Source organism: Motacilla alba, chromosome 3 (assembly GCF_015832195.1).
Source record: "Motacilla alba alba isolate MOTALB_02 chromosome 3, Motacilla_alba_V1.0_pri, whole genome shotgun sequence".
Classification (NCBI taxonomy): Eukaryota; Metazoa; Chordata; class Aves; order Passeriformes; family Motacillidae; genus Motacilla; species Motacilla alba.
The window spans coordinates 53,512,561-53,527,013 of record NC_052018.1 but is presented as its reverse complement, the minus strand read 5'-3'; the positions used below and the strand labels follow the sequence as shown (position 1 = coordinate 53,527,013).

Genomic DNA, 14,453 nt, shown 5'->3' with positions numbered 1-14,453 from the left:
AGATGGTAATTTCATTTCATATCGGTAGGTTAATGTTAAAAAAATAAAATAATAGGAAAAGAAAAAAAAATAGGTAAAGGAAAAAACTTTTGTCTGATACTCTTTTGCTTATACAAATGGATTTATGCTCTGATCAGATTTCCATCATAGCCTCCCCATCAGCACAGCCCCTCAGCAATCAGATGTTCCTTATCTTAAGTATAATCTATGTGCAGTATTTCTTTAAGACACTGCCTGGCTGCCCTAGTTGTCACAGTTTTAACATGATTCTAATCATACCTTCGCTGTCAGGTTTTATTGTGCAATCCCTAGCATTCTTTATGGCCTCCTGTAGTTTTAAAACAAAATTACAAACCAGAAATGCAAAGGGAGACAAAGCTGGATGGCTCAGGCTCACTTTGAAGCGCGCATAGTTTCACCATCAATCTTGTGGATGAGATTCCAGTCAGTAGAATCAATGGTGCTTCAGTGATTCATTTGAAGATGTGATTTGTTGCTGTAGTTTTGCTGAAGGTTCCTAACTGAGTACCAGGAAAACAATTTTTTGTTTTCAAATCCTACTGCAGATAAGGATTACAAAGAGTGTACATCAGAATCAGAGTAAATTTTTAATGATTGATTTTTATTATTTTTTTTTATTATTAAAGTGATTTTCTTGTACTTCTTCAAGATGAATTAGGCTGTTTTCATTTTGCAGCAAGATTAATTAAGGACACCATGGCAGGGAGCAACTAAAACAATCACTGTCAATTAGAATTCCTAGAGCTGGGACTGAAACTTGGGCTCGTCAGTTAGTCTGGTGTTGTCAAAGGAGAGGAAGATGTATCTCCACTAGACACATAGAAAGAAATGTCTAGCAGGTATTTAAAGTCTAGTCAGAATAGGGCCAAAGTATGAACAACATTCACCTCTGCCATATCTCTTTGAGAGCCTGAATTTTTAGGCAGGGATAAAAAGGAAGATGTTGTCAGAGACCTCCTTCACGTGTTTGCAATTGTCTTAGTCAATAGCGATGTACTCTATGGATTTTCTTAAATTAATAAAAAAAAGTTTTGTCACAAGAATTAATTTCTTCATGGAAAATTTCAGCTGAGGAGCTTTTCAGCTGCTGTATCTTCAAAATTTCTCTGCTTACCTGGCTGTGTCAGACAACTGTTCAGCCTTTATGATCCTGATGACTTATGTAGCAGGTTCTGAAATTTTTATTACTCTTCAGAATAGCTCGGAATTTATTTTAGTCATCAAGAAGAAGGAATATTGTCATCTAAGCTTTCCACTCCTGTCTCTTTATTTCTCTATTTTAATCCTTCTTTGCTGCATGGAAAGACAAGGAAAAAATTCTATTGCAGGAATTCCCTCAGCTCCTGTCATAAAAAAAGCTCTCTCAATATCTGAATTCTCACCAGCACAAAAAAGAAAAAAAGTACAGAAAACCTAAGATAATTGAAGCTAGGATTAGTTATATGTAAAGACGCAGGGATAAGCAGAGTACATAGTTAAATTTTCACTATACCCGATATCAAAACACATTTGCAGCCAGTGAACACCCCACTTTTCAAGCTGCAAATTTAGCTGTAACTTGTTTCGTTACATGTTACAGCAGGGTGTCCTTTCCGAACATTGTTGTGTGCACATAGAGTACCAGTGCTGCTCTGGAGCCACTGCAGTACTTTGTAAATGGCTTTAAACAGATGGTATCACAAAGGGCCCAGAGGTAAACTACTGTATTCCTCCATGTCTTGTTAGCCTATAATGCTGCATGAAAAATACTGCCAGATGACCTATCTAAAGAGGATTGGCAAATCTCTTATTTAAATGTACTTAGTGAAACTACATTAAAAAAAAATAAAGCTTTGTTGGAGACTTAAAACAGTTTCTGTCATTTGCTATTTTTCTATTCTGTAAGTGTAGATGACTACAATATGTATATCTTGGTCTTATTTTCCACGTATTGTAGCTTTTCATATGTAGCTTTTCATATCCAAAAAGCATTTTTGGAATATATTTTGTATAAATTATTTATTTGAAAGTTTTTCAGAACCATCACATTTTATTGTGGTCTTATGCTTAAAATTTTGCCATACCTTTTGTATCTCATTCAAAAATCAGTGTTCTTTTAAAGAAGGCTATAAAAAGAAACTTTTAACCACTTTGATTCTCATGCCCTTCATCTTTGATTTTTTGTTTTGGTCTCCAAAGAGACTTGACCCTTAAAAAGGAGATATGCCTTAAAATGAAGATACCACATTTATCCCTTATTCTATAAAATGGAGGGGGAAAGAGGGGTTGATTTGCTAGCTGTGGTGTGTCTCATTTTCAGAGCTGTGTGACAAACCAGGCTGTTCCAGGGGACTGTTGCCTCTGTCACGTGCAGGCATTGCACTGTCCTTCCTCTGTCCCTGCTGGCTTTCTCCTTTGAAGCTCCCAGGGTGTCACAGACAAGTTTCCTGCTCTTCTGTCACTTCTGAGAGCAGAATTTGTGTCTGTCCCAGACCACTGGCAGCTGATGAGAGAAGCCTGCAGAATTCAGGCAGCAGAGACGTGGTGTTTGTGTCCCAGGGCTCTCCAGCTGGTTGTCTGCCCAATTCTGAAACAGTGTTTTTACCCTGCTTGCGTCCAGGGCCAGGCCAGGGAGGGAATGAAGGCCAGTAGTCATTTCTTACCTTGGGACATTATAAATAAAAATTTAACAAATATTTTCATCCTGTCAAGTTTTTAAAATATCAATGTTTTTGGGTTTTTTTCTAGTACATTTATTTTGAGGCATAAAGCAATATGCTGGATATACAGGGGTTTTGTGTAAGTGATTTGTTGGTACAGTCCCCATTAATTGGAGATGGTTAATACATAGAGGTTACTACAGAAGGTGATGTATAACTGAGCTCAGTTCATGGTCAGTTTATAAAAAAAATAAATATCCCCAGGTCTGACTATTTTTTTTTCCTTTTACATTCTTCTTTCTAGCTGGACTTTCCAAACTGAGATGACTTTATATATTCTTCTTGGGCACATTGAAATGGAGGAAAGAGGCATTCCTGCTTAATTTTTACTTGCTAGGAAAAGGGGATGCTAACATCTTCTTTCAGCTTAGGAAAGACATGAAACTAATTTCCTATTTTATTTCTTCTCCTCTTTCTTCCATTCTCTCAGTATCATACTTTATCTCTGCCACTGCAGTTATTGGGTTTTCTGGGCAGCAGTAGCAGAGAAAATTGACAAAATAATTTAATGCTGCCGCACAAATTCTGAAAGGAGGAGGACGGTTTTTGCCTTTCAGAGTCCTTGCAGCAATGCAGTGACACTTTGAGAACTTGGTTTAGTTTTACCTTTTCAGTTTAGAAAGCTTTATAAGAAACCCAGGACAGACAAGTCTGCCAGTTTAATTCAAAAGCTTCAGGTTTCTTGTCTACATGCCTTAAAATCCCCAAGCCTCTTTTTTTTCTTATAAAACGAAGGATTGCCTTCTGCTCTCACTATGTAAATTCTTTACTTCTGAAAAGCAGAGGAAGCTGATAATGAGTTGGTAACATCCTGCAGTTAGATAGTTCCTCTAAAGAAGAAAGATTTATAATTACCTGTTCTATTTTGAGCAGATGATTTTGAAAAGTGACCAATCCATGATCCATTTCAACAGAGGTATTGGGAGGTTGAGGTGGTGTTTTGATGAGCTGAATACTCTCTGCTTCAGCAATTCATAATATTTTACCATTGACAACTGTAAAGGAATGAGGCAGTCTATTTCAGTGGAATGGACAGATTTCTGTCCATCTGTGCTTGTATTACAGCATGTCACTTGTACTTTAGATCTGCATAGCTCTGAGCCAAGATAGAAGCCACAGCAAGGTCAAGAGGTGGAGAAGCCTGTCAGCACATTCTGTCTCTAATGATATGACAACTGCAAATTGGTGCTTCAAGCACAGCCTGGAGGCAGCCATTATGTTGGGTCTTGAAGCTCAGCTTTCTCTAATACTGTTTCAAAGGAAAATGTTAGCTTCAGATTGCTTCCAATCAGCCAAGAGTTTAATCTGTTGGAGTTTAACACATATTTTCCTGTGTTTCTTAAAAAAAATAAATTAATTAAAGGAAAGTAATAATAAGAGGTCATGTATGGATTTGTATTGTTTTTTCATGAAAAAAAATGGATGCTGCTTCTTTCCAACAGTTGAAATAAATAGCTTTGCTGTATTTCCAGCCTTTGTTTCTTCTCTGCATCCATCTCCTGTTTTGTCCTTTATTCCTCTCTCTCACCAGTGCCTACCAGATTGTTGTTGAAGAGCTGCATCCGCACCGAACAAAGCGAGAAACTGGTGCCATGGAGTGCTACCAAATCCCTGTCACCTATCAGACTGCCCTTAGTGGAGGCTCACCATATTACTTTGCTGCTCAGCTGCCCCCAGGAAACCTGCCAGAGCCAGCCCCCTTTACTGTGGGTGACAACAGGACGTACCAAGGTTTCTGGAACCCGCCACTGGCTCCTCGGAAAGGCTACAACATCTACTTCCAGGCCATGAGCAGCGTCGAGAAGGCAAGTGCTGACAACACCTTTCTCCTGCAAGGAGGCAAAGACATGCCTGTGATGGCAGCTAGGGCTGCTGGAGTCGGACGTGGGAGGTGTTGGCAGTGGCATGGCTGAAATCCCCTTGGTGCTGTGACAGCACGGCAGTGTGCCATTCACATTTCACATCAGCCTCGTGTCATAGAAACTGCTACTAGATGAGAGTTTAATGCATCTCCTAGTAATTGTCTGAGGGAAGTAATTTCAGGACTGAGACTGTGTCTCCTCGGTAAATAACATCTGCAGTACTTTCCCCGATTCTCAGTACCTGCACTCTTCAGAAGATTAAATTACTGCAGGATAAAAAGAATGTGGGCTGCTCAGTGGGCTAGTAAAACATTGTAAACTTTTTAAGACTCTCACACTGGACATCAAATAAAAAGTAAACATTTTCTTGAGCAAAAGTAACTGCTGGCCCACCATGAGTTTGAGAGTCTTTCTGAGAAAGTGTACATCAGGCTTGCAGCACTGCTGTGCAGTAGAATTATGGCTGTCATTCACCTTCATTACCTCCTGGGTGCTCCTTTTTAACCCTGCTGCTGAGTGCTGCTACTGGCTCTGTGTGCATATGGAAGGAGGAGAAGTGTCAGGGAGAGAGGCGCCGAGGTTCCGGGTGCAAAGAACAACTGTGTCTCTGCAAGCGCCGGGCTGTTGCTTTTGAATAGTTTTTCCTCTCGTAAATGAAAAATGAGGGAGAAGAAAAGGATTGGTGAGAAGGGAAAATATGGTAGACAGAGAAGCTTTAGGTATTTAAAATTTAATATTTTGGTGTATAGTTTAGAAAACTGAGGTGTCCAGGCAGTTCAGACAGGAACTAGAAAGGCTAGACTGATAATCACTGATATCCACCAGAACCACTGGAAAGGAGCAGAAGCAGTGTTTTCCTTATGCTTGGATCACTCTGGTGACTGAACAAATCCTTGCTAACAGGCAGTCTTGCCTTGGAGTCTTTACCTATGATTATGAAAGCTGGATATGCATCAAGTCATATGGATACAAGGGTGTTTGAAAACAGAGGGTTTTTTTTCTCATTCAGTAGACCATTCCCTCTTTTCAGTTCTTATTTAAAGACTTATATCAGGTAAACAAAGCAAAATAAAAAATTACTGCTAGACACCCATCCATATTTCCCTCACCTGCTAAAAATAATTCCCTTTATTTTTGTGGATTTCCAGAAGACTGCTTTGTATGGAAATTTGTTTCATTCCCTGAGGTAAAAAGAAAGAGAGGGAAAAAAATAAAATGAAAGTACAAAATAAAGCCATATTTAGATATCTATTTTGGCTTTTGCATTTTGACAGATAAATAGAAAATTAGAGAAGAACACAGTATTTTTTGCTTAAACTTGATTTCAGTTTGTGAGAGATCCTAATCCTAAAACAGATTTCTTTGTTAAGTTTGAAACTTCGGATCAAATTTCTGTTCCTACAGGGATTTAGGGGAAGATTTTGAGGGGAACTGCACTACATTCTGCCAGGACAGAGATCTAGTGGTTGTGAGATAACATCTGAACTGCAGAATATTTAAACAGATGCTTTGCTGTAAACCAGTGGGATCCCCAAAATAGGCAGAGGGAAGTAAAGTAGGCTCTGAAGTACGTGGTAAGGTTGAGAGGAGGTTACTCTGTGATCCTTGCAGACATATTGAACAGAAACAGACAAGTAAATCCAGTAACCAGGGAAAATGGGTAAGATTATGTTACTAAACTTTGTGGGCCTTTCATTTTGATTGAAAAATTATCCTTATTGAGCACCTACAGTGCCTCAACTAAGAGTTTTGCTAGCTCTTTACAAGCTGTGTTTACAAACTGGCATCTGCGTATTTTACCTGTTGCTTTTGAATCTTCAAGAGGAGACAGATGCCAGGGGATGTATTCGGAGATGGAAAGCTGAGGGATGGAGGACTAGAGAAGGCATATTTTATAGAGTGAAACTGTCATTATTATATTTTCAAATTACATGCTAATATTGTTTAGAATGATCTAATACCTTATGCTCACACAACCTTATGCTATTTCAGTATGTTTTCCTTTAAAATGACTGCACATTGTACAGTAAGGTCACAATTAAATCATTTATGATTGACCCTTGTCTGTTCAAGTTGTCCAAACTGTGCACAGCCAAGTAATTTCTCTGTTCATTTGTTTTAATTGCTGGCCAAACTTCTGAGGGAGGAGAGTAGTAAATTACACAGAGATTGTATTTGCATGTCCAACATCTTCTGAAGCACATTGCTGTCAAATCACTGTCTCCTGGGCAGATAGTACAGGTTGTAGATTACCTGTGTCATGTGTGGAGGGATATCTGAGCTGCATCTGTGCTTATTCCACACTCAGAAGCATGAGGGAGCGTGTGCTCATGTGCTTCAGGTAACTCTTTAAGAGTGTCAGGATGTAGCAAGACATAATTTTGGAGACAGTGCTGAGCAAATGTATCCTCTTTGCTGCACAGTGCTGTTTCAGGTCAACACAAGCTCAGGATTTTTGTGCTGTGACATAGATAGAAGCACCACTCCTCCCTTTTCCTCCTGCTGCATCCTCTCTTTGTATTCTTATGGCATGATTTCCATTTGGTTTAAATAACCTGATATTTTGCTATATTTGGGCTGTCCTGCACCTTTTCTCCCCATTACTATCCTGGACAGTACAGCCCAATCAAGACAAAATTCCCCAGCCTCCACCCCTGCTAAGCCCAGACCCCTGAGCCAACTCATTGGGTTGTACCGGCTGATCAGTAGATCTAAGATGAATTTGTGGAGTGGGGAGGGCAAGAAAAAGCCCTTGATCTGACTATTTTCTCTACTTTTCTTTCCTTAACAGGAAACCAAAACTCAGTGTGTTCGAATAGCTACAAAAGGTAAGAGGTTCGTCCCCACACACAAAGTAGCTTTTTAAATGAATTGTGGTGCTGCTATTAAAGGTTCAAAGCAAAGCCAGTACTATGCCTCTATTTTGAATGACTCAATTGTGTTAAAATGTAATGGTCTGCTGCTTTTTATTCTTTGGTATTGAGCCAAGAGAATACTGTTTTAGCAATACACAGAATTTCAACAAAATAAGGACACCTCTTTATTCCCCCTTTCTGTCTATGGCTTTCAAGATCTGCTTTTAGAGTCTGAAGCATTGCATGCAGCAGATAGATGGTCAGGAGAGAAGAAAGTGCACATGGGTAAACTGTCTGTTAGGCTAACAATTATTTTCAAGCAGGGGTGGAAATAATTTAAATGAAGAACATGACAGTTAATTTTCCTTAGTAAGAGCTCCAAGTGTTAGCGAGATGTAGAGGAGGGTTAATTTGAGAAAAGCTTCTCTCTGACAGCAAGTGAGTTCCAGGACTAAGGCTGACTGCATAGCTGTGAGAATAAATCATGTTGACCCCATATACAGCAGGTTAATCACATACTGCTCACTCAAAAACACTGTTTCATCTTCAAATGAGGGCTTGGTTGTTCTGTTTATTGTTATCTCTTGCTTTGGCTGTATTTATGGCCATTTGTTTTGGTGGCTTGATTGTGCTGACATGAGAGTTGTTTGATAGACTCTGGCAGCTAAACAAGCAAGGAGCTTACAAATGCCCAAAGAGTCTTCTGCAGAGGCCCAGCACTTATGTTGTCTCTTTCTAATTGCATATTGATATTCAGCATAAAAACAACTTTAGATACGAGGAGTCAGGTATTAAAGTACTGCAGAGCCACATCAGCCCCATTTTTTCAGTAACTTCCCTCAATTTAAATCTTGTTCAAATGAAAAGGTGATGTCTCTAATGAGATGGTAGCAATCAAACGTTATCTTGAGAAACCAGGAAAAAAGTACTTCTTAAGATGTGTTAGCATTTTCATCAAGTGAGGTAAGCTAATATAAACAGGAAATTAAAACCATGAGCTAAGTCTTCTGTAAAAAGTATATCAGCATTATCTTTCTTATGCTTACCTGGCAATATTAAATGTTTGAATTAAAATATATTTGCATAAACAAATATTTATGTACCACAAGCATGTATTGCGTATTTGAGTCTAGGGAGAGTTTGAAAGGCTCAGAAATAACTTAAAATATTGCAGGACTGTGGAAGAGGAAAACAATGGTCTCTCTCATCATAAATTTTCTGGATAATAATAATAAAACAGGAAGGGAATTCACCGTCATATAAGGAAATTATTTTTTGCTTAACCATATACATTCCCCCAGTCTCAAAGCAATGCTTGTGGTAGCAAGAGACCCCTTGGTGGTTGCTTGTACACCTTCATCTGCTGCCACAGTCACATTCCCCCTGATGGGCTGTAGTCTGAAAGAAAGGCAAAATAAGTATGAGGTTTCTTACTTTCGTGCCTTATATATTGGTTGAAGACAGGTTTTCCTGAAGTAACTAAGTAACTTGAGTTGCCTTATATATCAGTGCTAAATTCATTGAAAGTGGACCTAAAAACCAAAGTGTTTTCTTTGACTTCTTTTAATTGTTGGCTGTGAATTGCAGGGAGAGGCAACATTAGGAACAAATGCTTTCTCTTCCTCTGCAGGAATGCATTTAATAAGGAATCATCATTTCAGAGTCATATTGTGTACATTGAGTACACATTATGTACATTCACATTTCTCAAATGAGTTACACTGGTATTCTAAAGTATTTTTTCGAAGTTCATACTGATTTTTTTCCCATGTTTTCATCATGATAGTAATACCATGATATGTTGTATTTGAAGAAAAATATGCTTAACGTGCTGGTTTATGTGTACGCTCATCTGATTACCCTGATTTGTTTATTGATTTGTTTGGTTGGTTTTCTGTACGATGTAAGATCAGATTGAATTGTTGGTGTAGGTTAACATACCTATTTAAAATCTGGGAAATTGTCTAAACTATGTATTCCATTATTAATGTAGAGTGTAGTTCTGTGTCATGTCCTGTGACTTGAAGCAGTCTACAGGTGGCCAAACTGAATTTTGCCTTGAACATGTTGAAAAGACATTAAAAATTTCAAAAAGCTGTGGTGGGAGTAGGGAGGAGCAACAAAAAAAGGTGCGCGTTAAGACAAAATCTCCTTGGTAGTGAAGTTCAGTATTACCAGCAAAGTTATTTCCTTATTTCTATCTTGTTCAAGGATCTGATTTATCTACTTTGAATATTCACACCAATAAGACATAAAGATGGAAAAATATGAAAGCAATGTGCTGGAGAAATTCATTCCTAACTAATTTTATGGGTTTTTTTTTATTTGGACATTCCCTAGCAGCATGCTTTGCATGTATTTTAAGGCATTATGGGTTTCACCCATATGATTTCCAAGGTTGCCTTCTACCTTTGGGAATTGATGGAATACTTTGTTTATTGGCGCTAAACTAATAAAAGCCAACAAATTTAAATTGAAGCACTTGTACTTTTTCGGTCTGTATATTCCAGGTGCAGTGCTGATATGTGCTTCTGATAACAAATGCACCAAAGTGTCAGGTCATCTAAAAGATGGTGCCAAATCATGACTAAAGTATGTCGTTGCTCCTTCTTGATGTGCCTTGAAAAAATACTTTGGAGTAAACAGGGAGACATACTAATGTCTGGTGTACTGAAATACACTGAGTTAATTTTTCATGGTAGAAAATACGAGAGGAGCACCTGTTTAAAAATTAGCTTCCTGAGCAGTTCCTGTGTACTTGCAGCTGAAGGACGAAGGCCAGTGATTCTTTGATGGCCCTTAATAAGACTAACAGTAGGATTGCCCCTTTTTCTAGACACCTACTTCCATGGCACTTGTGGGAGCTTAATGACTAACTTTTGCCCCTCTGCACAGTGGAGTGAATTGGCCAGGCTGAGTTATTAGATGTGATGAGGGAGTATGAAAAGTTACAGACATGTACGCAGTCTGTTTGCATAAGCTTTGATTCTTGAGGAAATCAAGTTGAAACAATGTTAAAAATAACTCTTTGTACCACAGGTGGTGAGTACAACAAACCTAAAGCACCATTTCCAGTTACAGATATAGCCCAGAAAATATATTAACTATGAACAATTTTAATTTCTTGGATACTTTTAACCGATATTGCCTTCCTCTGTTAAGCTGAATCCCCTTCTCATCCAGAAACTCCTAGTAACCAATGATCAGTGTAATTTTTTTTCCCTAATAGCATTGAATTGTTCTATACCTTGTTAATTTTTGAATCTAGATAGTAGGATTACCCAGTCACTAATAATCTGGTTTCCCACACATAATAAGTAAAGAAGGATTAAAAAAAATCTTGTTTTCTGAAGAGCAGAGAAGAGTGCAGAGGCTGAGATAACAGGTCAGATATTCAATAGGAATGGAAAGATGGAGTTAGGAAATATGTGCTATTTGATAAAAAAAAAATCTATTATATATCATTTCCTAAAGAAAGTCTTGAACTTCCTAATACTAGGTTAGTAAGGTAAATTTCAACTGTGGAATCATAGAACAGTTAAGGATGGAAAAGACCCCTAAGATCACCAAGTCCAACTGTCAACCTAGCCACCATGTTCACCACCAGACCACATCCACAGGCGCCATACCCACATGTTTTTTGGATGCTTCCAGGGTTGGTGACTCCACCACTTCCCTGTCCAGCCTGTTCCAATGCTTTACAATCCTTTCCATGAAGAAATTTTTCCTAATATCTAATTTAGACTTCCTGGCAAAACTTGGGACCATTGTAGTTCATAGCATGCACATATCAGAATGAATACATGATAACCACACCTGCCTAGCCAAAGTATTGATAAGCTGAAGTAAATATAAGGTGTGTGCACTTCAGAGTAATAGATGATGTTGGTGACTGATCTGTCATATCCTGGAGTTGAGTTTGACTGTGTGAAACTTTGAATGGGTTTCCACCCACGCACAACATCAACATTTCATTTTACGGTCTAAAATGTTACTGACTGCTAAGGGAGTGAAACTGGATTAACATGGTCAGAGAAGAGTGATGCTTCAAATTATTTAGCATGTAAATATACATTTAAGAGGACAGAAGGGACAGCAGAGCTGTTATTAAGCAGAGTATATGAAACTGACATTTTTGACAGTTTTCAAGCTGCCAAGTTTGAGGCTAACACTGATTTATGTGTATTCTTTTGTTTTGCTTAGTGGGCTAGAGAAAAATATTGAAAATTTAATTAGAAGAAATCTACTGTGGCAGTAAATAAAGTGGTGGACCTGGCAGCTCTATCACAAAGTAGTTAGAGGGAATAAATGAAGTCCAGTGTTTCTCAGTCTGCATTTAAAACAAGAACTTCATCAATTCCAACATTATTTTCCCTTGTGGTTTTCATTTGTGTTATTAGTTCAAACAGTATAGACCCTCTCTATCTCTATGCATGTTTGGTTCATACAGATGGATGAAAATGCCATTTGAGATGATGCGCATCTGGAAGTAATTGTGAAATGGCAGAAAATGACTTTTTAATCTGATTTGAGGAATAAAGAGGTCTGGGTGGTAACATTTCAATTCCAAGTGTGCATTTAGTCCACCATCATTACTGCTCTGAATTCATTCCCACAGCAGTTGGGGATTGATCCAAAGGCCTTTGATGTCAATGGGAGTCCTTCCACTGACATTAATGTGCTTTGGATTAGGTCTTTAGAAGTCATAAATCTGTCTAGACCATAATTATTTCCTTGAAATTGCTCTTGATGATGTTTCTGCTCTTAGAGAAATTTGTGAAAGTTAAATCACCTCCTGTTGCAGGATGCTCAAAAATGTCTGTTACCAATTAATGCACAAATGAAGGGAATATGTCAGATGCTAAATGTATCTGAAAGGAATTTTCTCTCACTGTTGTTTTTATGTTTGGATCAATGCTGCTACAATGACGTTGAGCTGTACCATCGCAATTGGAACTGGAGACCCAAGTGGCAATATAAACATAGAGAAGAACACAGCTGTTTCATAAGTCGCATCATTTTTTTCACTCATTCATAGGAAAAGCATTTAATACGTTTAAACTTCTGTGATCTCTTGCACAATGTCTTTTATCACTCAAAGAGGAGAATTTAGTTGACTTGCTGAGCTTTCCAAAGGTGGAAACAACATTAGCATGGCATATTTTTCTCTTTTGTGTATGAAATTGCGGTAGCTCACCGAGCAGCCACATCTGCTAGTTCTGATAAGTAATACCTTTGGTTGTAAATAAAAAGTGGTGTGATCCCTTGATGGACTATTTGATGATAGTTATTAAAAAAACAGGTAAGTGAAGGACACCAAAAGACACAAAACCTATAATGTGAGTACTTTCATGTATGCACAAAGATCGAAATCTTAGTGACTTTAAAGATTTCCTAAAGAATGAGAATTTTAAAAGTAAGAATTCACGTAGAGTATTTTAGTTTGTATTTAAATACTAGAGGGAGAATGTTGATACATTACAAGGATCAGCATCTTAACATATATGCTCCTTTTTTTTTATGCCTGGTTTATTAGGTCTCTTCACCTATTTTGAATATTATTTCATGAATCAGAATATGGGTATTGAATGTTTTGCATCCATTGCAGAGAATATGGAGACATAAAGCTAGAAATTGAGAGTTTTTACAAAGCTCATTCATTGGATTTTTAACCGCAATTGAAAATCCTTCATTCTACAAATCATAGACATACATTTAAAAGTACCCTTTGCTAATACTGCTGCGTGCAGGGGTATATTTCAGCTTCTGTTTTCTTACTGTTCTTTCACCATCTTTCATTTGTCTTTTCTAATGTGTTTACCTTCTTTGGGTCATTGTAAAATTACAATTCTTTAGAGATGGTAAACTCTATCATCCCCTGATAGGACTGGTCGCATTAACCCCTTTTCACACAGGCAGCCTGTGTACACTTTCATTTTCTATTGTGGTTAACTCTACCATTGGCTGAAGTGGCCTCTTGCAATGCCTCAAGTTGAAGAGTGTGTGAAGCAGATCAGGCAGAGATTGCTGCCTCTATCAGCCTGTCACAGGCAGCTCATGTGCATCTGTTCATCCTAGGAGCAACAAGAATTTGACTCACGTGTGCTGTAATGAAGAGCTGCCCTTTGAAGGGACAACACTGTTTTCAAGAAAGAAGGAGAAAGGGGTCTCTAGGGATTATAAATTGTGTTTATGTGCGCACAGTACTCTTCAGCCAGAATGACGCTTTCTTTTCATTGGCAAGCATGTCAGCACAGACAGTATGCAACACCTTACCACAGAGGAAGTAATCTTTGCAATTATTCATTCTTGCATTAACAGCTGTTTAACACTGAGATATTCTGAATAGAAGACAAAATATATTTGAGCAGTAAGGCTGCTCACTGTGCACCTGGACAGGAAGGACACAGGAGCTTTACATCAAAGAATGGTGCACAAAGAATGCAGAAGTGCAACATCTAAATTAGAAATGTGCTTATTTACTTTCATGAATATGCTGAAATCAGCATCACCGTGTTTCTCTGTATCTAATTGAACACTTTTAACTAAATGGAAAGAAGTCCCACTTTTTGTTGGCATGAACTTTATAAGATTTATTAAATTATGTGCATGTCATCTCTGACAGAACTCTAAGTTCTACAGAAAGTCATCTAGAAACAAGGACCAGCATTGCCAAGTGTAGTAGCACTTCCTAAACACTCCAATGTGTTGCAGAGCAAGTCAGTATGGTTGATTGGCACTGCTGCCAAATTATTCGAATACAGAGACTGATGCTTTGTCAGCTGTATAAGGAGATGATGGCTCTGAAGTTCAGGAGCTCACGCTGCTTTCTGCCCTAGTGGGAAGTTGTGTACCAACCAGGCTATTTTTGGAAAAATGCCAGCTGAAAGGGCTTGCAGATGGACCTTGTAGGCAGGATGATCTTTCTAGAAAAAATGTGGTTATCACACATCTGTCTGTCACAGCAGGGGGTAGTTACAGGCAGTGTTAAAACAATTTTTGTGGCCAGGTGAATT

The 14,453-nt window shown here is 38.2% G+C and overlaps 1 protein-coding gene across 15 annotated transcripts in view; it reads left to right on the top strand.

The window, feature by feature from the left end:
- PTPRK (protein tyrosine phosphatase receptor type K) overlaps positions 1-14,453 on the top strand; it is a 382,329-nt gene that overhangs the window by 306,600 nt on the left and 61,276 nt on the right. For all 15 annotated transcript variants that reach the window (XM_038130591.1, XM_038130596.1, XM_038130594.1 and 12 more), the window contains exons 12-13: positions 4,252-4,525; positions 7,374-7,410. In XM_038130591.1, coding sequence (XP_037986519.1) covers positions 4,252-4,525; positions 7,374-7,410 — 311 coding nt within the window. The remainder of the gene's footprint in view (positions 1-4,251; positions 4,526-7,373; positions 7,411-14,453) is intronic.